This window comes from Protomyctophum bolini (assembly GCF_963924005.1).
Source record: "Protomyctophum bolini genome assembly, chromosome: 16".
Classification (NCBI taxonomy): Eukaryota; Metazoa; Chordata; class Actinopteri; order Myctophiformes; family Myctophidae; genus Protomyctophum; species Protomyctophum bolini.
Window position 1 is genome coordinate 43,254,540 of NC_137877.1, and position 27,737 is coordinate 43,282,276.

General features: G+C 42.8%; 1 protein-coding gene across 1 annotated transcript; it reads left to right on the plus strand.

Annotated features, from left to right (window-relative positions):
* LOC308330993 (uncharacterized protein) lies at positions 1-27,737 on the plus strand (the record flags this gene model as incomplete). Its single annotated transcript, XM_080786062.1, has 4 exons — positions 1-122; positions 25,828-26,036; positions 26,292-27,152; positions 27,721-27,737. Exons 2-4 carry the CDS (start codon positions 25,865-25,867, stop codon positions 27,735-27,737), a joined length of 1,050 nt encoding a protein of 349 aa, XP_080642188.1. The 5' UTR covers positions 1-122; positions 25,828-25,864.

Consider the following 27,737-nt stretch of genomic DNA (forward strand, 5'->3'; position numbering starts at 1 on the left):
ACACAGCTAGCGGTTAGCCTGTTAGCAGTGTCGTTAGAAAACACTTTAATAATAATAATACCAATAGTAAACGGTTTGAAAACAGTGTGGTCGTTAAGCAGCTCAACCCTGAAACACAGCAGGTAAGATCAACTGATTCACCTTGTTTTTACTACATTTATCTTTTATATTATTGACTCATCTTTTAACATGGAACAACATGATGAGTATTTCCCTCATATCTGCTTGTTCTGGGTGCCTGCCATGCAATGGCAGAAACACAGGTTGAAATCCGAAACCAATACTTAATAATAATAATCGTATATGTTCCGAAACTTTGACCGCTATGGCCGGCCGCACGGTTTACCAAAGCCCCGCAATATATACATCAAAACGTGCGGCTCGGCCGGGAATGGTGTGCTTGTGCTTTTCTTTCCGATTCGCGTTACCGTGCCGACGTAATTCGCAATAAACTACGCGAAAAATCCCCATTCAAAGTCAATGGGGAAACGTGGGTAAAAATAGAAAACGACACGTTACTTTGGAGCCACATTGCTCTGGCATACTGTTACGTAGACACACGATTTAAACGGTAACAGCCTTCCATTTCGACATCCCCCCACTCCGACATTGACTTCTAATTGTCGGAGTAGCGGTATGTTTCCCTTTCCGTAAACGACCTGCCATTCCGACAGTGTCGGACTGGCAGCATGGCACTTTATTTTTTTTTCAAGAGTCCCGTCATTTCGACACGGGCACGGCCCCATTTCACAGGTCACACGCATAATAATATTGCTTCCACGGTGACAGTTAAGCTAGGCTACTATATAGACAACCCCCCCTGTCTATCTGCACGCAGCACGCACATCTGAATATCAGAAAGACTGTCCTCTTGACAGTTAAGCTATAGGCTACCATATAGACAACCCCCCCTGTCTATCTGCACGCAGCACGCACATCTGAATATCAGAAAGACTGTCCTCTTGACAGTTAAGCTATAGGCTACCATATAGACAACCCCCCCTGTCTATCTGCACGCAGCACGCACATCTGAATATCAGAAAGACTGTCCTCTACTCTTTCCATCTAGGCCTATCTATCTATTTGCAGGCAGCATGAACATAACGGATCCAATAATTATTATACTGACAAACAATAAGCATTGACGGACAAAGAGCCAATCGAAAGTCCGTGCATATAGTCAATAAGATGGTTATTATTATTCATATTATTATAATGACAAACAATGATTGACTGACGGACAGAAAGCCTTCTTGAATGATGCCCCGCTGAAATAATATCAAAACGAAATCATAATGCTTGTATAACGTCCCATGTATTGTATTCTAATCATTATCATCATAATAATCATATTGTGGCACCCATGTGTCATGCGCAATTAGGACTAAGTAGCTACAAATAACATAGCAGGCACAGTGACAACTGGATCAAGCTCGCGCCTCGCGGTCACAGTGCGCCTTGCGCACCCGTTATTTTTTACCTAAGAGAGAGAGAGAGAGAGAGATGCAAACTTCCATTCCTTCAGTAAATATACCCCACCGGGGTTAAACCGAGCTCTCTGCCTCCTCTCATTCACCTTATATGGTCAGCCTGACCGGTGACCATTACCTGCTCACCCCTGTCAGTCACTCCCACCTGAACAATACCCCTTGAGACATTCTTTCAAAAGTATTTAAGTTATGATTATTCCCTTTGGTTTATAGATTATGAAATGTAGAATCAATTGTTTATCCTGCTTACTGCTTAACTGTCTATTATATTTTGCCTATCTTATTTGATTAACATGAAGTTATGAATTGGAGATTTTGAATGATTTGACCATGACTTATTTGACTAGCCTATATGATTTCCTTATGAATATTTACTCCTTATTTTTATTGAAATATTAATTTAATTTGCTATTATTTTGTAGTTTATTGGATGTAACTATAAATACCAAGAGTTTTAAATTTTCTGTACAGCACACAGACTTCATTAAATATGCCCAGTAGAGGCTGAGTAGCTCTCATGTCCTCCTTGTAAAGTTAGCAACCTGACACTGCTCTCTTGCCTGTTCACCCCCTGTCAGTCACTCTGAACTTATACAACTCATACTTTCAGTGATGAACATGTCAAACTGTTTTTTTGCACTACACCCATACTCCACAAATTGTGACAAAGTCAATGTATATGATTTGGTTCTTACCACAATTGTATGTGTATATTTTTTAAACCAAATATCACCCTGGTCAAAATGACCCACAAACACAGAATTTAAGTTAAGAAAAAAAAGAAAAAAAGGCATCACAATGTCATCCCACAATTAGGGGCAGGGCTACTCAACTTTGATGGCTCAGGGGCCACTCAGCAAAATACAAAAAACAACCTTTGAACCAAAATATTCAAGAAAAAAAAAAAAGTTTCCCTCCGTCCCTCCATCGCAGGCATGCAGGACATGGTGGTGGTGGTTTACTCAATAAAATTGACCACGAGGTGCTGGACAGCGTCCCAAAATTGTTCGATGGTCCTCTGACCCCTCCGGTACTGCCTCCGCAGCCGCGTCAGCCTCTCCTCCTGCCTCCTCCACTTTCTCCTTTGAGGCGGTGGGCGCTCACCGCGTTCAGTCATCCCACACAGGGTCTCCACCAGGCGTTGTTCATCCTTAAGCCTTCGGATGAATACCCATATGGAGGGGTGGCGTCGGTTCATGCTCGCGTTCCATCTGTGATGGAAACCTGAAACAATCATAGATGTTTAAATACAGCACACAAGGCATGCGGCCCATTGACATTTTTTCATACATTGCTCAGTGACATTTAGCTAATTGAACCAATTCTGCGTGAGAAGATGCACAGATGTAACCTCACTTTTGGCTTATCAGTGCCCTTCTGTCATGATGCCATACGTCTCTATATTGAACCATATGTCATCATGACAGAAAAAGGACTAGTGGGAAAAGCTTTTATTTTTTATTAGGCAAATCTTTCCCCCAATATGATGACACTTTTTAGTGTACAGTATCATGATTTATCTTCAAGCAATAACGTCCGGTCACCTCCTGTCTCCTCACAAATTGTAAAGAGAATATTTAATGTTACCCATTACAGTAAAGAAATTAGTTGTTACCTTCCACGCGGTTGTTGGTTCTATTGTCAGACCCACGTCTAAAGACATTCCAGACGGCTGGGGGGAAGATGGCGTTCCTCCCCACATAGGTGTGGTCCATGTACTCTATGAAGTCAGCCAGTTCTGGGTGCACACGTGTCAGCCGTCTGGTCTGTCGGGATGTGGCCATGAGCTGGAAGTTCTGGCGTACAACCGGAAGAGGCAGGTACCCAATGGCCATGGCCTTCCTGAGCCAACCTTTGAGCGACTGGTCGCGCTGGTATGGAGCTACAAAAGTTGTGTAAAGAGATATAAATTAACTCCCTGAAAATGTACAGATCAAAGTACTAAATTGCATTGGTATAAACATACAACTCACAATACACTAACTACCTACATTTACACACATTTTGAGGGCACAATGTATTAATTCCAGATATAATATTGTATATATGTACTGGGACATTAGCCTACTAATATTTTCATGAACAATCAATATATACACACCATAATGGGAAGTAACACACACACACACACACACACACACACACACACTAGAGGGGTTGCTAGAGGCCTAATAGACTAGTAAATAGTAAACACTGCCACTGACCTGACAGGCCAAGCTCCTGGATCTTACGCCACAGGCTCTGGCAAAAATGGAAGTAGCACGCTGTGGTGCGGACTCCTGGTATTTCAGCACGTAGTGCATTCATTGCAGCCATCTCAAAGTCCGTCACCACTCTGGCTGGCTCCCATCTTTTAGATTTATGACAGGAGGGATGAAGGATAGATAGAAACACAGACAGACAGATAAATGTGTTACTCTCATTTCCCACACGAAATATAAAGCAAGGATACAGTGAATGTGCACACGCACGCACGCACGCACGCAGGAGGACGGACAGACAGACAGACAGACAGACAGACAGACAGACAGACAGACATTCTCAGACACACATGCACACACACATAGCCTACCGTTGTCCAGTGACTCGGCGGACCTTGCGCTGGATGTGCCGTAGCACACTGCGGTACATCTCTTCAGTTTTCCCACTCATCAGAACCATGCAGAAAGGGATGGCCCTCTCCCCCATGTACAGGCCATGGACCGTTACAAACTGATAAAACGGCCTAGGGCACGTCTTAAAAGTCCCATCCATGTAGATCTAAAACAAAATTTAAATATTTAATTCCTACATGACTAGATGTTCATGAATTTGTAAATGAGCAAACTTGCTTACAGTATTGTGGAAAATAACTTTCTGAAAAAAATATATAGTCTAGGCCTAGGACCTGGCTCAGATTTGTATGCCCTTGATTTGGGAGAGATAGAAATTAACTTTTGGATATCACCATGAAACTTCACACGTTGGTTACTGGCATTAATACAAATACTTTTTATATTACAATTAAGTTTTCATGGTATGTTAACATACCGGTATGCTAATGAGGCCTAATCAGATTTGATCAACTTTACCAGTTAGGGCTAAGATAGTATTAATATATTATATATATTATATATATATATTATATAAACATATTATAACAATTAGCCTTTTGACTGATTTTCATGGGGGAGGGGTTCTTACCTGTCGGCACTGGGCCAGCTTCATGTAGTTGTCGTCGGTCCCGAAGACGAGGTAGTTGAGGGTCAGGTTGTGCTTCGACAGAAAATCGTCGCCCCCCCAGCTCGCGGCCCATTCTCCCTCCACAGCCACGTCTCGGAGGGTATTGGGGATGGGGGGCATGAGGCTCGCCCGTCTCCGCTCAAGGCGCGACCTAACGGCCTCAAATGGCGGCATAGCCGCAACATTTGGTGCCTGGGCCAGGATCTGATTAAATAACATTATAGGGTTATGTTTTGTTCATATAATTGACTTGGAGAATAATGAGAAAAATAACAAAAGCATCATGCTACAGATTATGTCTTTACCCTGTCATAGACCCTTCTGGAAGGTTGGGATGGATCAGCGGCCACGTGGCGAAGCATTTGCTCTATAAGAGCAGTGGTGGCCACCAAATCCGCCTCCTCTTCATGACCATGTTGGCCAGGAGCATTAATTATTTCAATGTGCGGATCATCCGCCTCGACATTGAAATTATTAGTGGTCACATAGACCCGACAACCTCGACTAGCACAACGCCAGTAAATTCTTTCGGCCCGAACCTTGTTACTGAGGTAACGGTAACCGTCTATTATCATGGCTCTGCCACCCCGACTGTTAGCAATCTGCATGTACGCCATCATGTACACCTGTTAGTGGCTGTCTTGGAAAGAAAGTGAGGCCACGAGGTACTGTCCTTTATACTATCCCACACAGCTGATATGAGTAAAAATGATGGAATTGTAATTAATCGCAGTTCTGCGCTAAAAGTGATTGGCCTACACTAATTCATACAGGTGATGTGTGTAAGTAAAACTGATTGCCCAAAATGTAGTATGGTTAAGTTTTGCTAGATGCAGGGCTTCACAGTAGTGCGGATATCAGACAATTGTGGACATATATCTTGGGCCGAATTTTCTAAACACCATTTGGGGATTTAGCAATGCACAAGGGTTGTTCCCCCGCCAAAGTTGCTCTCCTCGAGTCTTCAGACACCAGCCCTATCCATAAAACATCTGCGCTTCCCGTTACATTGGGCATAGGTGTAGTTTGGGTGTTACAATATTTAAACCAATGCCCTCTGCTCTGCCCACGATGGGCAATGGAATTGACACTAGTACATTTAGAATATCAGAGATTTGAGGGGAATTAGGAGAGAAGGAGAGCTCTGAATTTTGCCTACTGTGCGCCCAGGCAGGGATGTGCAGCATGCGCTAAATGGCCCATGGTTTATCCTGCTATAGGTGGAAAGATTCATTCATGAAGGATTCCAAATCCTCATCACGTCTGTGAAAGATCAAATCCCCCCCCATTTAAATCATTAATAATACATTAATAATTTATAACTAATAATGAATTGCTTGAGCTGTATATTTTAAATATAAGAACAGTTTTGCACATGCACAGGGGCTGGACTTTACGCACCGTCTTTACGCACGTTGGATTTACTTGCATGCATGCAACATAAGTGATTATCTATCTATCTATCTATCTATCTATCTATCTATCTATCGTCCACACTAGATGTGTGGACACATTGAATGAATATTATTGATATGAATATTAGGCCTCTTCAGCTCACCGAAAAGCGCTCATCCCCACCGCAGGGGTCCATATAACAAATATGCATATTAACTTGCATTTTAACAGGAGCCATTTGCAGGGGGGGGGGTGGGGGGTTCGTTGGCTGGCTGTATATATTCTATAAACTTTCTCTTTTAAATACATTTGATTGGAAACCAGCATAGTGGAACAAGAGAAATTCACTGTAAGACACAATGGCAGTGGAAAACATTTCCACAAGGATAACTGTTTAACTTCACTAGTGCAGACGCAACTTGTTGTCAGCTGTCTGTCTTGTCTTGTCTTGCTGCTGATACTGACATTAGGTGCACTAGACTAGGCTTGTGAAAAACTACAAAAAGCAATAATAACAACACCACCAATAATAATAATTATAATATAATAATACCTTTCCCCCCTTAACATTATTCTGAATCTGAATATTATTGTTTATGGCCTGACTAGAAGGAGCTGAAATATAGGCTATATGTGCGTGTGTCAGATCAGCGGGCTTTATAAATCAATAACGTTACCTGACCATGGACAAAACATTTAAAAGAAACAACAAACCATAATGCTTTGGTATAGGTTATATAAAAGTTAATAATATGAGTCATGACTGTCGTGTAGGTCTACATTTTGCATGGGCTGGAGAGCGCACCAAATATTCCCATGGTAAAGTGCAGTGCTGATCCAAGCAAGAACTCAAGCATTGTCTTATTATGACAACATGACAGTTGAAATGAAAACCTGCATGTCATCCAGCATAGGCTGCCAATTTACAATGACACGTTGGAATGTGTTAATTCCTCGCGTTTGATATGGTTGGTCACTGTTCCATAAATTAGTGCCAATAGGAATATTTCACCATATATTTCCTCAGTTGCAATTCTATTCCCTACTGTTGGTCTTTTGATTAATTAAACCTTTATGGTGATTATAGTTGAGATTAAGGCTTAGTTAAGCTCTGGGCATATGAGCAGCAACACTGCCTCACATTAGGAGGCGTTCAACATGTAAAACGCACATGAAAAGCAAATATTTCAATTTATAAAGGAGACTCTTTTTGTTACATTAAACACATGAAAAGCAGACAACTTTTCAATAAATATTTTTTATAAATAAATAAAGGTAATTGATTTTGCACAGTTATTGTAATAACAGAAGTGCAAAAATAATCAACATTATGGGTTATGGCCACTCCGGTTGGGTTTCAGAAGTGTGTGAGTGATAAATGTAAATTATATAATTAATATGGCCTGCAATTGTAATGCTGCCGGAGAGAACCACAATGTTATATATATATATATATATATATATATATATATATATATATATATATATATATATATATATATATATATATACCGGTATATATATATATATGTGACCATGGCACGTCAGTGCGCCCCAGCCATGCAGTATTGGTAGGAACTTTTACTTAAGTAAAGAATTTGAGTAGGCCTAGGCCTACTTTTTCCACCACTGCGCAGGGTGGATGGAGGTCCCAACTTCGATGCTGACGGCCCCAAAGGAGGTCTAACACCGGGGCTCCACCGGGCGCGTCATTGTCGCGTCTCCGTCACGGTCACAGGGAATGTGCCCTTTTTAATCAAAGGGTGGCTCCACTGCCCGCGTTGCGTTGCGCCCGGTGGAGCCCTGCCGTCACCCTTGGCCAAAGTCATGTCGGAATGGTGGGTCGTTTAAAAACTATGGAATAAAGTGCCTCCACTCCGACAGAATATGTCGAAATGGTGACATGTCGGGATGGCGCCATGTCGAATTGCCGACATGTCGGGATGGCGGTATGTCGAATTGCCGGCATGTAACCATTTAAACGTCAAACAGCACAGGAGGCCATCGACTTTGTCCTGGTTCAGACGGAATTCGAATACGTTGCACGGTTTGCCCGCTATCGCAGTTCAAAGTGTGTGTGGTCTGAGCAAAAATCTCGACTTAGAGTGTCGCACGCCCAGAGAGAGAGCGGGTCAGAGTGAGGGGCCAGTGTCAAAACTGTAGCGAAATTCTCAGAACAAATCGTCCTCACGGCCAAAATATTAACTTTACACGCATGGGTTTCGGTAATTTTGTAGCCACACTCGTCCTCTTTCACCCAATGTCACAACCACAGCCCAGATTCATATGGTACGTGAACTACAGCCCTGAAAGCGACAGGTGTACCATCATAACGTGTCATGAAACGCCATGTTAACTGCCTGAATGAGTCAGCAATTTTTTCATCACAAACACAATTTCTTAACTCGCTCTTATAACCACGTTTTTTATCGTACCAATACCACGATCGCACACGGCGTACCTCAATGTCTCGGGTCACTCACGGCGAAAACAAAAATCGCATTCGACTTTTACTTTTTGCGCTAGAGCAATTTGTTCGGACCGTATATCTGAACAAATTCAGCATAACAAAAAAAAGGGGTTCCCGTTCAGAATGGGTTAACTTTCAATAGTGGTGGCATTTGCATAGACTAGCCCAGCTGAAATTGATACATTGTTAATGATTCACCCTTCACACACGCGCGCACACAAACGCACACGCACGCACATGCACACATGTGCACGCACACACACACACACATTGAAAGTCAATGAAGAAAATTGGGGAAACACGTAACTCTGTCATTTCTCAACCGTTTCAGACGCGGGGTGGCTCGCCGGAACCGGCCCGCCCCCCTGAGAGAAACCAAATGGACACACACACACACACACACACACACACACAAACACACAAACCCTCTCTTCCTATTGGCTGGCCTTAACACAGCTATAACTTTTGTTTGCAACATGCTACAGTCTTGAAACTTGCTCCATGGACTTGGACCACCAATAGGAGCACGCTGTAAATGTTTAATTGCTTAAGCCCCGCCCCTCTGTCTTCCTATTGGCTGGCCTTTACACAGCTCTAACTATTGTTTACAACATGCTACAGCCTCAAACTTTGGTACATGGACGTAGGCCATCAAGAGGAACACGCTGTAATGGCTTAATTGCTTAAGCCCCGCCCCTCTGTCTTCCTATTGGCTGGCCTTTACACAGCTCTAACTTTTGTTTGCAACATGCTACAGTCTTGAAACTTGCTCCATGGACTTGGACCACCAATAGGAGCACGCTGTAAATGTTTAATTGCTTAAGCCCCGCCCTCGATCATCAAGAGGAACAAGCTGTAATGGCTTAATTGCGTAAGCCCCGCCCCTCTGTATTCCTATTGGCTGGCCTTTACACAGCTATAACTTTTGTTTGCAACATGCTACAGTCTTGAAACTTGCTCCATGGACTTGGACCACCAATAGGAGCACGCTGTAAATGTTTAATTGCTTAAGCCCCGCCCCTCTGTCTTCCTATTGGCTGGCCTTTGCACAGCTATAACTTTTGTTTGCAACATACTACAGTCTTGAAACTTGCTCCATGGACTTGGACCACCAATAGGAGCACGCTGTAAATGTTTAATTGCTTAAGCCCCGCCCCTCTGTCGTCCTATTGGCTGGCCTTTACACAGCTCTAACTATTGTTTACAACATGCTACAGCCTCAAACTTTGGTACATGGACGTAGACCATCAAGAGGAACAAGCTGTAATGGCTTAATTGCTTAAGCCCCGCCCCTCTGTCTTCCTATTGGCTGGCCTTTGCACAGCTATAACTTTTGTTTGCAACATGCTACAGTCTTGAAACTTGCTCCATGGACTTGGACCACCAATAGGAGCACGCTGTAAATGTTTAATTGCTTAAGCCCCGCCCCTCTGTCGTCCTATTGGCTGGCCTTTACACAGCTCTAACTATTGTTTACAACATGCTACAGCCTCAAACTTTGGTACATGGACGTAGACCATCAAGAGGAACAAGCTGTAATGGCTTAATTGCTTAAGCCCCGCCCCTCTGTATTCCTATTGGCTGGCCTTTGCACAGCTATAACTTTTGTGTGCAACATGCTACAGTCTTGAAACTTGCTCCATGGACTTGGACCACCAATAGGAGCACGCTGTAAATGTTTAATTGCTTAAGCCCCGCCCCTCTGTCTTCCTATTGGCTGGCCTTTACACAGCTCTAACTATTGTTTACAACATGCTACAGTCTTGAAACTTGCTCCATGCACTTAAACCAAGTTGACCACCTCTCACACCCGCGCACACACGAACGCACATGCACGCACATGCACACATGTGCACACACACACACACACACACACACTCATTGAAAGTCAATGGAGAAAATCGGGGAAACACGTAACTCTGTCATTTCTCGACCGTTTCAGAAGCAGGGCGGCTCGCCGGAACCGGTCCGCCCCCCTGAACGAAACCAAATGGACCCTTACAGCTCAGACATCTTAGCATTAGCATGTTAGCATGTTAGCATTTTAGCATGTTAGGATTAGCATGTTAGCATGTAGCATTAGCATGTTAGCATTAGCATGTTAGCATTAACATGTTAGCATTAACATGTTAGCATGTTAGCATGTTAGCATTAGAATGTTGGTGGCAACGTAATGCGCAATACACTAAGACAAAATACCCCATTGAAAGTCAATGGGGAGACCTGGCTCACATGTAACCAAATGGACCCTTCTTGAGGCTAAATGTCATCAAATGGTGGTCCGTGGCTCAAATGCTGCACAGACTTGGCAAGCTTCAGGCACCCAGTAAAATTTCTTGAAATTTTGTTTCTAGTCGTAATAATAATCATCAAGACACGGAACTTTGACCGCTATGGCCGGCCGCACGGTTTACCAAAGCCCCGCAATATATACATCGAAACGTGCGGCTCGGCCGGGAATGGTGTGCTTGTGCTTTTCTTTCCGTTTCGAGTTACCGTGCCGACGTAATTCGCAATAAACGACGCGAAAAATGCCCCATGCAAAGTCAATGGGGAAACGCGGGTAAAAACAGAAAATGACACGTTACTTTGGAGCCACATTACTCTGGCATACTGTTACGTAGAAACACGATTTAAACGTCAAACAGCACACGAGGCAATCGTCTTTGTCGTGGTTCAGGCGGAATTCGAATACGTTGCACGGTTTGCCCGCTATCGCAGTTCAAAGTGTGTGTGGTCTGAGCAAAAATCTCGACTTAGAGTGTCGCACGCCCAGAGAGAGAGCGGGTCAGAGTGAGGGGCCAGTGTCAAAACTGTAGCGAAATTCTCAGAACAAATCGTCCTCACGGCCAAAATATTAACTTTACACGCATGGGTTTCGGTAATTTTGTAGCCACACTCGTCCTCTTTCACCCAATGTCACAACCACAGCCCAGATTCATATGGTACGTGAACTACAGCCCTGAAAGCGACAGGTGTACCATCATAATGTGTCATGAAACTGCCTGAATGAGTCAGCAATTTTTTCATCACAAACACAATTTCTTAACTCGCTCTTATAACCACGTTTTTTATCGTACCAATACCACGATCGCACACGGCGTACCTCAATGTCTCGGGTCACTCACGGCGAAAACAAAAATCGCATTCGACTTTTACTTTTTGCGCTAGAGCACTGAACAAATTCAGCATAACAAAAAAAAGGGGTTCCCGTTCAGAATGGGTTAACTTTCAATAGTGGTGGCATTTGCATAGACTAGCCCAGCTGAAATTGATACATTGTTAATGATTCACCCTTCACACACGCGCGCACACAAACGCACATGCACACATGTGCACGCACACACACACACATTGAAAGTCAATGAAGAAAATTGGGGAAACACGTAACTCTGTCATTTCTCAACCGTTTCAGACGCGGGGTGGCTCGCCGGAACCGGCCCGCCCCCCTGAGAGAAACCAAATGGACACACACACACACACACACACACACACACACACACACACACACACACACACACACACACACACACACACACACCAACACACAAACCCTCTCTTCCTATTGGCTGGCCTTAACACAGCTATAACTTTTGTTTGCAACATGCTACAGTCTTGAAACTCGCTCCATGGACTTGGACCACCAATAGGAGCACGCTGTAAATGTTTAATTGCTTAAGCCCCGCCCCTCTGTCTTCCTATTGGCTGGCCTTTACACAGCTCTAACTATTGTTTACAACATGCTACAGCCTCAAACTTTGGTACATGGACGTAGACCATCAAGAGGAACAAGCTGTAATGGCTTAATTGCTTAAGCCCCGCCCCTCTGTATTCCTATTGGCTGGCCTTTACACAGCTATAACTTTTGTTTGCAACATGCTACAGTCTTGAAACTTGCTCCATGGACTTGGACCACAAATAGGAGCACGCTGTAAATGTTTAATTGCTTAAGCCCCGCCCCTCTGTCTTCCTATTGGCTGGCCTTTACACAGCTCTAACTATTGTTTACAACATGCTACAGCCTCAAACTTTGGTACATGGACGTAGACCATCAAGAGGAACAAGCTGTAATGGCTTAATTGCTTAAGCCCCGCCCCTCTGTATTCCTATTGGCTGGCCTTTACACAGCTATAACTTTTGTTTGCAACATGCTACAGTCTTGAAACTTGCTCCATGGACTTGGACCACCAATAGGAGCACGCTGTAAATGTTTAATTGCTTAAGCCCCGCCCCTCTGTCTTCCTATTGGCTGGCCTTTACACAGCTCTAACTATTGTTTACAACATGCTATAGCCTCAAAATTTGGTACATGGACGTAGACCATCAAGAGGAACAAGCTGTAATGGCTTAATTGCTTAAGCCCTGCCCCTCTGTATTCCTATTGGCTGGCCTTTACACAGCTATAACTTTTGTTTGCAACATGCTACAGTCTTGAAACTTGCTCCATGCACTTAAACCAAGTTGACCACCTCTCACACCCGCGCACACACGAACGCACATGCACGCACATGCACACATGTGCACACACACACACTCATTGAAAGTCAATGGAGAAAATCGGGGAAACACGTAACTCTGTCATTTCTCGACCGTTTCAGAAGCAGGGCGGCTCGCCGGAACCGGTCCGCCCCCCTGAACGAAACCAAATGGACCCTTACAGCTCAGACATCTTAGCATTAGCATGTTAGCATTAGCATGTTAGCATATTAGCATGTTAGGATTAGCATGTTAGCATGTAGAATTAGCATGTTAGCATGTTAGCATTAACATGTTAGCATTAAAATGTTAGCATGATAGCATGTTAGCATGTTAGCATTATAATGTTGGTGGCAACGTAATGCGCAATAAACTAAGACAAAATACCCCATTGAAAGTCAATGGGGAGACCTGGCTCACATGTAACCAAATGGACCCTTCTTGAGGCTAAATGTCATCAAATGGTGGTCCGTGGCTCAAATGCTGCACAGACTTGGCAAGCTTCAGGCACCCAGTAAAATTTCTTGAAATTTTGTTTCTAGTTAGTTATAAATTATCCTAAACAAGCAGTAGTTAATACTATCAGCAGTAATAATATTGTAACCTGTTATAAACAAGCAGTAGTTCATACTAGCAGCAGTAATAATATTGTAACTTGTTATAAACAAGCATGTAGTTAATACTAGCAGCAGTACGGACGGCTGCAGTTATATGGCTGCTGATATATTCGGTATATCTTGCCCTGAATTAATTTATTTTTTTATATATTTAAAAAGAATAAAACGTTTTTAATTAGTTCAAATAGCTGATCTACAAGCTCACAACGTGTAAATGTAGATCGGCTAGATCGGTGGCGCAAGATGTAGCCCTAGATGTACTATATAGAGATCTCTGTACATGTTCTGATGAATTGAAAAGGGTGGACCCGATTGTAAACAAGTATTGCTTTCTGGTGTCGTCCACAGTCAACAGTTTTTGTATTGAGTTGTACATACTTGAAATGTATTGTAATTCTGCAAACTGTTAAAGGACCACTTCACCACTTTTCAACCTATCTTCATATAACAGGTCCTCACTAATAATCATGATAAAATGGCACAATTACTTTTCTACTCAGTCTGTGCCTCATAGGAGGGCTGTGGGCAGTTCAGAAACCGTCCTCCAGTGAAATCATCATTAGGCAGATTATTTTTTAAACAAGATTTTTTTCCCCAAAAATGTTAAGATTTGTATTGTCGTGAGAACGATTGCTTCCATTTTCACATCAATCAATCAGTCTGTTATAAATGTGATTTTTTAGTTTGTACTGCGTAGCTGCTTGTACTGCTAGCTAAAGGCTGTGAGCTAATGCGAGTGGTGTTGTGGTCCTCACAGAGGCCCCCACCTTCCTGTTTCACCCGGAAAGGAAACGAGCTCCGTAGAGTGGGAACAGACGGGCTTCATTTTCAAGATGTAGCGGGCGGGCGGGACGGGCGGAACCTCTGCAGTGTGAGCATGCTAACACTAGATGGCGCTAAAGGATTTAAAGAAACCTTTTACGAGGGCTCCTGTTAGGGTCTTCATGGTGTTTTTGTTGACCAGTGACAGTGATAGTGAGGAGATCCTGTATAGCAGGGGTAACCAACCAGACGTTCGCGAGCTACCAGTCGATCGCGGGAACGTTTACAGTCGATCGCGAAGTGTCCGACCCATTGGAATAATGTCAATGCCGCTCGTCACATGCAAATTAATTTTGAGCAGAGCGCTGTGGCTCTGAGTTTGAGAATAGACCCCATTGTCCAAGGGTGTGTGTGCGTGTGTGGTGGGGGGGTGGTATCTTAGCAACACTGAATGATCTGCTCGTATCATGAGCCAATGGCTGCAGCTCTGAGCTTCCCAGACCCAGGTTCACATCTCAAATATTCTAAAGAGAACTGACAGGTCAGCCACAGGGCTGCTAGCCTGCTACCATATTAGCAGCTGTGAGCGCTCTTCTCTTCTCGTGAAGAAAGCAGGACAGAGTTGTCAAATAAATCCCGCCGTCATTCATACTGTATTTATTCTCCGACCCGACATTAAAATACGGAACAACGTGCAGACACTTGAGTTGGGACTACTAGCTGATAGCGCCGCTGCTGCTCCTTCAGTTTTCGTTGTTCGTTGTTATAATATTTTTTATTATTGGGATTTGATCATTGATGCAAATTCTAAACATATGGATGCAGCTGCAGAAGTTGTGTTGCTTAAAGGAATGCATAGTTGCGTTCTCCTCAACTGCTGCGCAGCAACAACAAAAATATAAAAATTAGAAAAATATACTGAATATACCAGTCTGCAATGCAAACTAATAGGCGACTGCACTCCAGGGCATATGCAAAGGGAAAGAATGACTTCTGTCCGTGACAATAATCAATGCTACAGTTTGAATTCTGTACACATGCACAGCACACTAGAGACTGACACGGGAGTGGATTTCCACTCCTGTCCTGTCCCACTCCCACAGAAAAAATCCTGTCCTGTCCCAATCCTGGACCAGGGTAAAAATAAAAATCCTGTCCTGTCCCACTCCTGTAGAATGACTCCTGATCCCATCCCGCTCCCACTCCCATCCCGCTCCTGTTTTTTTTTTTTTTTTAATACTGCATTGTGCCGATTATAGACTACTCCAATAATAAGATGAACCCCATTTTTCAAGACTAATAGTACATTGAAATTCAATTAGTCTAGTCCCCGTCCCCGATAACAAAATAAATAGTCTTATATTCAGCACACTATGGTAAGTTACTCATTAAGGCAATGGATGGCGTTCTTATTTTTTAAAGAGTATTGTTTCATGCCATTAAACAATGTGGCACCAGGAACAGTTAACGTGGTAAATGTAATGGTATATTATATATATACCATACGGCATATAATGCCTTAATCCAGTTTAAACAACAATCTTCAAAGGCCCCAACACATAATACCTTATACATACCTTGCTATGGTGGAATGTATGTCAGTTAAAAAACAAAACATTGGTCAGTCACACCACGCCTATGGTAACAGTACCTTAGTTGAATAAACCCAAACATGGTATTTAATGTTTTATTTTATTATTTAAGACATTGTTTCCTTCTCTCAGTCCCTGTCGCAGGGTAAACAAAACGTCATATAGCACATGGCTAATTGTACCGTGCCAGGGAGGAGGAGGAGGCGGAGCGGCTGTAACTTTCTCCAGGCCAATAATGGATTTAATCATTCCAAATAGGTCTCCATTCATTGCTACGGTCGACATGCTCGTCTCACTGTCACTCGCTTTTAGTTTTGACTAACGCAAGCGCAAAGCAAAGCTATTGCTGCGCTGTGCAGAAGAGCCATTGAAGTTAAAGTGAATGCGCAAGATTTGCGACATTGAGGGGGGCAGAAAACTGAGCGCTCGAGCACTGTTCATGCAGCCTGGAGTTCAGAGGAGTGGGACTAGCTGGAGTTTGATAGTTGAGATTGTAGAGCTTGTAGATCTGTCTGTTTTTGCAGCTCCGGTGTCAGGGTAACAATAAGAAATTATAGGCAGAGATGAAGTGAAGTTGAACAGCCAAGCAGCAGCAAGCTACGCTACGCTAAGCTAACATCACCACCACCATGGCTGGTGTTGTGTTAGCTTAGCAGCTAAGCCTTAGCTTCTTGCAATGCTATAGCGTTCTCACTGCGGTCTCACGGTGCAGGCACTGTGGTGTGGGCTGCTGCTTGGAGAGGAGAGGCTACAGGCGGCTCAGCGGCTGCTATGACCAAATTGATTGTGTGCAACATGACAACTGTTTTAAAGTATTGTACAGTGACAACTATTGAAACTTTATTGTAAACAAACACTGCGGTCCACCCAGCTCCACCCCCCTGGCTACAGCAGGCAGCCAGCAGTGAGCCTGAGCACCGCGGCGAGCGTTGTTTCCTTCCTGAAAATGATCATTATGATTCTAGATAGATGGCATTCCCGCTCCTGTACGCTCCCGTTGATTTTCATTCCCGTCCCGTCCCGATCACGGGATTAATAAAAAAATTAATCCCATCCCACAGGATTCCCGCGGGAATCACGTGACCCACGGGAATCCCGACAAAATGTCACTCTCTAATGCACACATGGAGCAAAAAATATGATAAATATGAAATTACGTACAACGCATGAGTTAAGTAGCTGCTTTTGTATCAAACCCTTTCCTCTTTACTGAGCCTACTGTCATTGAACTGCTGTCCGATGAAATGCAGGATGTGTTTGCATTAACTTCATATATTTAAATGGAGATTATTGGATTAGTAAGTGACTGTCACCTGCAGGTCAGAGCTAAAGAGAAGGAATTTTGGTCTCTTGTGAGCAGAGAAGTATCCCCTGATTGTGTCGTGTGCACTGAAGCTGCATGCCTACTTTGGTTCCACCTACTTATGTGAAATGGCCTTTTCACAAATGAAAATAATAAAATCCAAGTTTAGAACTCGTATGACTGACTCACATCTTAATGACACCCTCAGACTGGCAATCACTAAATATGAACCAGATTTCAAAACGCTTGCAGATAAAGTGCAGTCACAGCAGTCTCATTAAAGGTGGGCTGACCCTGAGAGTATGTCACCATATCTGTGCAAATATATATGGTCATGTTATGCCTATGTCATTTGAACATCTGCCAATGTGAATATTCATTGAAATGAGAAACAAAATATTTCTAATACTAATTATTTCTAATTTGTCTTAATATTATTTGACATTGATAATATAACTTACTATAAGTATTTATTCTAATTTAAGCTTTAGTCTTTGTGTGGATGTGTGCACATGCATTGAGCCTGTCAGAAATGGCAAAAAAACAAGTGTTTTTTCTAACACGTTTTAGTGGTAGATCTTGGCTTACAATTGGGAATAAAATGGGCTCTTGGGCTTGAAAAGGTTGGTTACCACTGCTGTATAGGAATTGTTCTTTGAGTTTTTTTCACATTGGTGGCCATTTTATCACAGGAAAAAAAATCAGAGATGAGCTGAAGGCCTTTTCAAGCTGCAGGTTGTACTCTGTCCACTGTAATGTTAACACGTACATCTTAGTCAATCAGATTTTTGTCTCCACCAGGCCAAAGGCATGGGGAGAGAGTATGTTTTGCACTCCGTCCGTGTGTGTGTGTGTCCATCCGTCCGTTACCAGCTAATCTCTGACACCGTTAACCCGGTGGATGCCAAACTTTGCATGCACACTCTCTGGATGCCAATGATGAACCTCTGCCCCACATTTTCCAGAACTGCCTATAATAGCGCCACCATGAGGCAGCTTTTCACATTCTTTACCTATAACTGCACCGATCTGCGTGAAACGTTGTATGCACAATACACATTGCACACTCCCTAGAGGCCAAGAACAAACCTTTGATCTACATTTTTCACATCTGCCTTTTATAGCGCCACCAGGAGGCCGACTTTTGTAAAACACATTTTTTGGTATTACTCCTCATTCTGTCAAAGTCTCGCGAATCGTTACACAGTATCTCTATAGTCATGTGTTCAAGACGGACCTGTCCGATATTTTAAATTCCATCCTAATTGGCTATAATTCGTTTTCAAGATTGGCCCGTTTTGAACAAAAAGCCTCAAATCATGAACGCATCGTGCAATTTATGTGAAATCTTTCACACTTTCTTGCTTAGCCTGTTATAGCACCACCAGGAGGCCACAACCTGACCTGGCTTGCTGGAGACCTGTGCCCCGAGGGCCACTTTTTCTAGTTTAATTATCTGTTCGACTTCTCCTGGTGCGAGTTGACTTGTGACAATGAAGTTGACTCGTTGAGAAGTCGACTTTTGTTACTGCCCTATTGTGTTGTGGTGCACACACCATTGAAATGTAACCCTAACACACACCATTGAAATGTAAATGTAATCACACCCCTGTGAAGTGAGCGGTGCAACATTTGCACCGCTCACTTCACAGGGGTGTGATTTTTATTATTATTACAGTATTAGTTTTTTTCTTATGAAAGCAGAGAGTCTTCTGTTTCATACGGTATATAGTATGTACATGTCGCTATAGGCCTTATTTTGTGAATATTTAGTTGTTCAGGTCCATGTCTTCTCTAAAGTTCTCTCTGGTGGGCGCAAGCTGCATTCAATAACCAATTACTGACAAACTGTACATGGGATCAATGTCTACTGTTTTCCTCCTAAAAGTAGACATTCAGGGCTTTCATTCGTTGTATAGTATGTATAGGATATTAATTTATTTGTGCCTGTCAATGTCTGTGACTTTAAACCTTCATAACTCTGCTTTCATGATGATGATGACGATGCGCGCCTCGCCTAATCTATCTCACAGATCTGCTTTCATTGTCTCGATTGCAGTAACAGTCTTGATACGTAGGCTATAAAAAGTCCTATTCCACCATTCGGTTCAGAACTACGGTGAGAGAGACGCGTTACAGAATCGGCGATGTGGGTGGTTTGCAAGCTATAGGGGACATGTTTGGGCATGCCTCTCTCTCTGGACACCTTCTTTGAAGCACTTTTCATCGCTCCCCCGTAGGAGCGATGAAGCCCGGCTGTGATGACACATCGACGAGGAAGGGAAAAAGGGCTTCCACTGTGGTTTAGGATGCGTTATACATTACAACTGGGTCGATGACGTCCCCGACGCGTTCATTGCGGTCTTATCACTGCAATTATAATGAAAATAAAAAAATGTTACAATTACACGACCGAGCTAGTGATCGCTGATGAAGACGGCTATGGTGATCCGTGATCGTGATCCCCAACGGAAGACCTGTAACCCGGCCAGCGGCCACTGTTGTCATGACGGTCCCTCGATACTGTGATTCGTTTGTTAGTTCATAGTATGAAGAAGGAAACATGCATCTGTCCATGTGTGTTGCAGACGTTATGCAATGCCGATCGGGTGCAGATTATTCTTATTCGCTGTGGGGTTTTATGGCGGTTGGCGTCATACGGGCAAGTCGGTGCTTAGGCAGTTCAATTCATCATGTTTTTTCCGAGACCGAGAGACCCCTCATCTCGCCAAGGTCCTCCTCCTCGGGAGAAACCATGGATAAACAGGAGGGGAGGGGGGAATCGAGTGTTGTGGTGTTGGGTGAAATGTGACTCTCTTCTATTCACACACACTAGAACATGGGCGCGTCCATTTTAGATGCCCTGGCTTCTACACGTAAAGGAAGCGGCCCGCCGTCCTCTTTTCAGGAGGGGGGGGGCTTTTTTTCCCGATCACGTAACCGGAGCTACTTTATATATTGTCCGGGCGCATAGAAAGATGAATTAAAGTATTCAATAAAAAAGTGATATAAGCTTATAGATACGCCAGGGGTATTCAACTAGATTAGGTCGGGGGCCACAGCTGTAGAATGATTGTGTGTGGAGGGCCGCACAGCGTGCGCGCGAAGCGCGGATTATTTTGGATTCTACAAATGCATTTTGTGTTCAAACACAAAGATGTATGTAGGCCAGGGGTCCTCAACTAAAAATGCTGAAGGTCCACAAACAATAAGTAACTAGAATTTCGCCCCCCTTCGGAGGCTCATCCCAGTGTCGTTGCAGCGCAATATGGGAAGAAGGAAATTGCGGGAGTTGACAGACTCCACTTCATGTTTCAGCTGTGTTTTTAAACTCAGTAGTGTGCCCTGCACACAGCACACACTCGCAATTGCAGCTGGAGGGCGACGCGACACACACACGCCCACACACACACACACACACACACACACACACACAGAGCGATGTGTGGATAAATCACTGAGATTTGGGAAATGTGTTCTGAATGGGCCTGAATATATGTGTGTAGGCTGCAACAATGATTTCATAAAGTGTAGTTTAGTTTTGAACAGGCAACTAATGTAGTGATAGATTAATTGAATGGGCCTGAATAGATAGATAGATAGATTTCTTTATTTTTGTGTCATGCACCAAAGGCGCCCAGCCCACATGGGCTTACAGGACACACCATATCATTGCATTCAATATTGCATTGTGTACAATAAACAGATATGTTTTGTTGATATTCCCTTTTTTTTTTTACACAAACAAAACATTCTGCCTTATTTCCCACGCCCTGCATAAAAAGTCTGCCAAAGCAAAAGTACCTTTCCTAAAACATAATTCCAGTTTTTCATAGTCCTCCAACCAGAAAAAGTCTGCACAGATGGTTGTCATTTTACAATGTGTTAATGCTTCATATAATGGGCAGTAAAACAAAAGATGATAGATTGAACAGGCAACTAATGTAGTGATTGATTAATTGAATGGGCCTGAATAGATCTGTGTAGGCTGCAACAATTGGCGTGCTTTGTGTAAATGGCCGTCGTGAGGTTCACTGTTCCTTTTTAGATGGACATTCCACAGCGCCAGCGCCATGGGGGAGGGTGGAGGGGCACACACACACACACACACACACACTGGGGCCAGCGTGTAGGCATAGTCTACTGTAGTAAATATAGGCGACTAATAATGTGCATGGAATGGATAGTGCATGAGTGTGCAGGTTCAGCGCACACGCGCAATTGCGATGTATGGATAAATGAAATGATTAAGCAGGCAACATTGAGAAGCATGCAACATGCTCGCACACGCGCAATTGCGATGTATGGATAAATGAAATGATTAAACACGCAACATTGAGAAGCATGCAACATGCTGTGTGATTACCTGTTTCGGTTCGCGACACACACACAGGGCGATGTATGGATAAATCAAACGAACGATTAAGCAAGCAACATTGAGAAGGATGCAACATGCTGTGTGATTTACCTGTTTGGGTTTGTTTTGCGCGACTGGCTCGCAAATGTTTGGAGGCACGCGTGTATTGAGAAAGTGTGCTGCGTTTTCTTCGTGGCATATTGTGTTTTTGGGGGGGTGATGGCAGAGTATATTTTGTTGGTGGAGTGAGTAGCCTACAGTGCAGTCAGAGAGTAGTTCACAGGTCACACACAGGAGCAGTGAAAGGGGGAGGGGACTTGGGATGGCAGTGTAGAGTAGGCACGACATTGAGGGGATAGAAACCATCCCGGTCGCGTGGTTCATCTAACGCGTGTGTCACTGTGAAGGACTGGCCCCATTAAGTGAACGTAGTTGGCGACACAGGAGCAGTGAAAGGGGGAGGGGCCTTCGGATGGCAGTGTAGAGTAGGCACGACATTGAGGGGTAGAAACCATCCCGGTCGCGTGGTTGATCTAACGTGTGTGTCACTGTGAAGGACTGGCCCCATGAAGTGAACGTAGTTGGCGTAGTAGACGCCAACATGACGATTTTGACGTAGGCTGTTGAGGTTGAGCAAGAATAGCGTGTTTCAGAAAAGTAATATTTAAACAGTAAATAAGACATTTTTGGCGAATGCAATGTAGTCTATACGTTTTGTGGGAGTGTGCAGGTTTTATTTTGCATAGAGAGATGTGTGGTGGAAGTGTGGTTTGGTCGGAGATAGAGCACGAATGAACGGCCATGTGCTCATGTACCCCCTGTCTATTAGGTCAGAAAAGTAATATTTAAACAGTAAATAAGACATTTTTGGCGAATGCAATGTAGTCTATATGTTTTGTGGGAGTGTGCAGGTTTTATTTTGCATAGAGAGATGTGTGGTGGAAGTGTGGTTTGGTCGGAGATAGAGCACGAATGAACGGCCATGTGCTCATGTACCCCCTGTCTATTAGGTCAGAAAAGTAATATTTAAACAGTAAATAAGACATTTTTGGCGAATGCAATGTAGTCTATATGTTTTGTGGGAGTGTGCAGGTTTTATTTTGCATAGAGAGATGTGTGGAGGAAGTGTGGTTTGGTCGGAGATAGAGCACGAATGAACGGCCATGTGCTCATGTACCCCCTGTCTATTAGGTCAGAAAAGTAATATTTAAACAGTAAATAAGACATTTTTGGCGAATGCAATGTAGTCTATATGTTTTGTGGGAGTGTGCAGGTTTTATTTTGCATAGAGAGATGTGTGGTGGAAGTGTGGTTTTGTCGGAGATAGAGCACGAATGAACGGCCATGTGCTCATGTACCCCCTGTCTATTAGGTCAGAAAAGTAATATTTAAACAGTAAATAAGACATTTTTGGCGAATGCAATGTAGTCTATATGTTTTGTGGGACTGTGCAGGTTTTATTTTGCATAGAGAGATGTGTGGTGGAAGTGTGGTTTGGTCGGAGATAGAGCACGAATGAACGGCCATGTGCTCATGTACCCCCTGTCTATTAAATAAGTTTTGAATAAGACCATGGTCCAGTCTCATGCGTGCGCAAATAAAATTGCGGGTCGCGGGCCCCATGGGGTGGGGCTGCCCCCCTCGCCCTATAGAAACAACTATGCCTGATTACTGTCATTATGATAATCTAGCACTTTATATATCGCGCACATCATACCTGTAACTTTCTCTCTAAAAAAATAAAACTAAAAAAGTTTTTTTTTTTTTTTTTCAATTATTATTCCAAGGGCCACTACGAGGCGGCCCGCGGGCCGCCAGTTGAATAGCCCTGAGATACGCCATTCGCAATGGACGCATGGCTGACGTATGACGTATTCATACGCACTTAGCAAATTATCTGTTAAATATTGTTTATGTGCATGCATTCATGAGCCGACTTTCTGACCGGCTGACGGTAATGAGCAATTGTTTTTTATAGGAGTGTGACAGGTGCCAGCTGAAAGTGCCTCAACTCGCCAGAATTAAATGGTCTAAATGCTCAAAATAAAATCGTTTTTTTTTTTATGTGATTTTCTTTTTTCTTCATATTAAGACAGTTTGAATGTTGAAGAAGGTTTTTATTCCAATAGATTGTTCATTTGGGCAAATTAAACGTATACATTTATATGTCAAAGTAGGCTTGTTTTTTAACAATGTTTTGGGGCCGGAGAAGCGCAGTTCTGAGATTTGCATGTTGTTTTCGATTGGTCCTGAGATCTCTTTGTTCTGAGGTTTCACGCTCTGGTCACCGCCCATTAGCGTGCTTGTGTGTTTATAAACACAGAATTATTCTACATGGCTATAGTATGGAGGAGCTTTTGGGTTAAACTTTACAGGAAAATAAACAAAACCACGTAGCTACACGCTCAAATACGCTTCCCAGCCTGGAGAATAGACTTCCACCATCACACAACAACAGGCTAAAAGCTAGCTAGCCTAGTTAGCTAGCTGTCTGTGTGTCGTGTGTTAACAGAGGGACATTATCTTAACTGCTGAGATGTTGTCATAAGCATCTAAACACATGTTTTCACTCCTAAAATGTATAAAACTAATAATACACGTGAAACGTTGCCTGCCCGTTCGTGCTATATTGCTTCATAGCCATGGAAGAGTTGCTGCTTATTCTTGTTCTTTTCCTCCAGCCGCAAAGAGCCAAAATAACTCGTCTTTTCTTTAAATCATAACTCGCTCATTTCTTGCTCATTTCAAAAAATTAAAAATACTATATAAACTACGAAATTCGGGCTTTCATTTGGTATATAGATCGTTTGTGTAGGCCGTCTCTACGAAACGGTATCAAGTGAAAAGGAAATGTCAGGAAATAGTTTTGTGTAAAAGATCGTAAAATATATGGCCGTTAGTACTGTTAATTCAACATCCGGTGAGGGGAGGATACGGATTGTGTATGGAAATCAGCGCATACAGTGGGTGGGCTTTAGACCGGATGTAAGCCACATCCACTAAATGTACACTAAATAGAAATAGTCGACCTGCATAAAATGGTGTAGCCTACTGCAGCTATTTACAACCAGGTAGTGTATAAGTGAAATTGAACACAAATTAGTATTTAATACTTGAATACTTATACTTAGTATTTAATACTTAGTACTTTCAAAAGGGTTTATTGGGGCACCTTACAAATTGCATTGTTTGTTCTACTGGCTTTGGCTCTGTTGACAGCTAAAACGTTCTAAGGTGGTCATTGTGGGTGGAGTTAAGTACCTATTGTCCCTCCCATTGTCACACCCACTTCTATCCAGCTCTAAGGTGTTAAAAATGTTGTGAATATTGAAAGGGACTTTTCTCAGCTTTGGGTGAAAGGCCCCAATCATTTTAAAATGGTTATATCTCCTTCAATTATTGTCCAATTTCATTGAATGATACATCATATGAAAGCTTACATTCTGTACTTTAATAATCTGTAATAATATGTAATCTGTAAAAATCGAGTTGAGGCACTTTTTGCTGGCACCTGTCACAGTATGTGAGCATACCATTAACATTATGGTAATTGTTAGGGTCTGGCCGAGCCTCGGGCCTACCCAGTTAGGGTAGGGCAGGGCCGGAGTTTGATTCTGTTTCTTTCATTCGCCTGTATCTCCTATTCCTTGTCCCAGATGGCATTTTTGGTCCAAACAAGGTTTTTTCCACAGCCCAGACGCTGTGATGCGCCTCCATTATGTTTTAGCAGCACCCGCAGTAAACAAGGAATGATGATGGATCGTCACTCACCCTAATATAAGATCATAACTTCCGGTCTGGGTTTTTTGCTCTTTAAAATAAGAGGTTAACAGGGAAAAATGCTGGTGTGAATTATATCACAAGTTATCAATAAATGCTGATCCTAAGCGTTAAAGCATAAAGAAATGTTGACATCTTGCCGTATATAGGTAATGGTATGGTCACATATAAGACCTTATAAAATACATTGATCAATACTGACAGCCGGTCAGCAAGTGGACTCATTCATTTATGTAAGAATATACGCAATATGTTATGCCAATTTAGAAAAAAATGATATAACAAATTTCCCACTGCACACCCCCGGCTACCGGACTTTAGGTCTCCAGTTATTAAAGTCCTTCCTTATTCACTTGATTTCAGAACGGAGCTCTCCAGACTCATAAGAACTACAATACCCATGATGCATCACTCCCAGGTGAAGATGAACTCTCCAGACTCAGCCAGGGACGTTTCTATTAAACAGGAAGCTGAAGACGTTTCTATTAAACTGGAAGCTGAAGACGTTTCTATTAAACAGGAAGCTGAAGACGTTTCTATTAAACAGGAAGATGAAGACCAGCCACACCTAAGTAAGTTCCATGTTATCTTCGTTTCTTTAGTATGTTCTGTTCTGTAGGGCTGCCACAATGTCTTATTTTCACTGGACAATAACAATGGCAAACTAGAAAACATTGTTCCTGAAGAAACAATGTATTTTGCTGTAACAGTTTAGTCAATCTTATCATGGTAGGTAATAGCTCATTTTGTACATGGGACATGGTAGAAGAATGGATTTACATTTTAGGAATCCATTGTTGACCATCATGTTATGTTTCTGCTCCTAGACATCCTGCACATGGTTGTGTGTAAAGAGGAGGTTTCTCTTGAACAGGAGAGGAGCCCCAGTCTGCTCCAGGAGGAACCAGAACCTCCACACATTAAAGATGAACAGGAAGAGCTTAAAGAAGAACAGGCGGAACTTAAAGAAGAACAGGAGGAGCTTAAAGAGGAACAGGAGGATCTACTTCAAAGACCAGAGGAATCAGTTTGGTCAACGTTCAAAGGTGAAGAAGAAAAGGATGATGAAGAAGAAGAAGAAGAAGACATATCTTCCCACTGCTCTGAGGTTGAGGTTGAACTTGAATCTGACACTGAAGTCACTGAAGACAGTGATGATTGGGAAAAGACCAGTGAAGTCGATGACGAATGGCGTTACAGGAGTTTCAGTTACTCAGGTTCCCTGAAGAAGCACCAGCGTGTCCACACTGGAGAAAAACCTTTTAACTGTAAACATTGTGACAAGAGTTTCCGTGTTTCAAGTTATCTGAAGTCACACCTTCGTGTCCACACTGGAGAAAAACCTTTCCAATGTAAACATTGTGACAAGAGTTTCATAAATTCAAGTAATTTGAAGACACACTTTCGTGTACACACTGGAGAAAAACCTTTTCAATGTAAACATTGTCACAAGAATTTTACTGCATTATCTTCCCTGAAAACACACCAGCGTATCCACACTGGAGAAAAACCTTTCCAATGTAAACATTGTGACAAGAGTTTCAGAAATTCAAGTAATTTGAAGACACACTTTCGTGTACACACCGGAGACAAACCTTTCCAATGTAAACATTGTGACAAGAGTTTTACTGCATCATATTCCCTGAAAACGCACCTTCGTGCCCACACTGGAGAAAATCCTTTCCAATGTAAACATTGTGACAAGAGTTTTACTGCATTATCTTCCCTGAAAACACACCAGCGTGTCCACACTGGAGAAAAACCTTTTAACTGTAAACATTGTGACAAGAGTTTCCGTGTTTCAAGTTATCTGAAGTCACACCTTCGTGTCCACACTGGAGAAAAACCTTTCCAATGTAAACATTGTGACAAGAGTTTCAAGAATTCAAGTAATCTTCGTTACCACCTTCGTATCCACACTGGAGAAAAACCCTTCCAATGTAAACATTGTGACAAGAGTTTCATAAATTCAAGTAATTTGAAGACACACTTTCGTGTCCACACTGGAGAAAAACGTTTCCAATGTAAATATTGTGACAAGGGTTTCAGTCAGTTAGGTACTTATAAGTCCCACATTCATGTCCACACTAGAGAAAAACCTTGCCAATGTAAAGATTGTGACAAGAGTTTTACTGCATCATCTTCCCTGAAAATGCACCTTCGTGCCCACACTGGAGAAAATCCTTTCCAATGTAAACATTGTGACAAGAGTTTCAAGTCTTCAAGTGATCTTTGTTACCACTTTCTTGTCCTCAGTTCTCACAGGACAATAA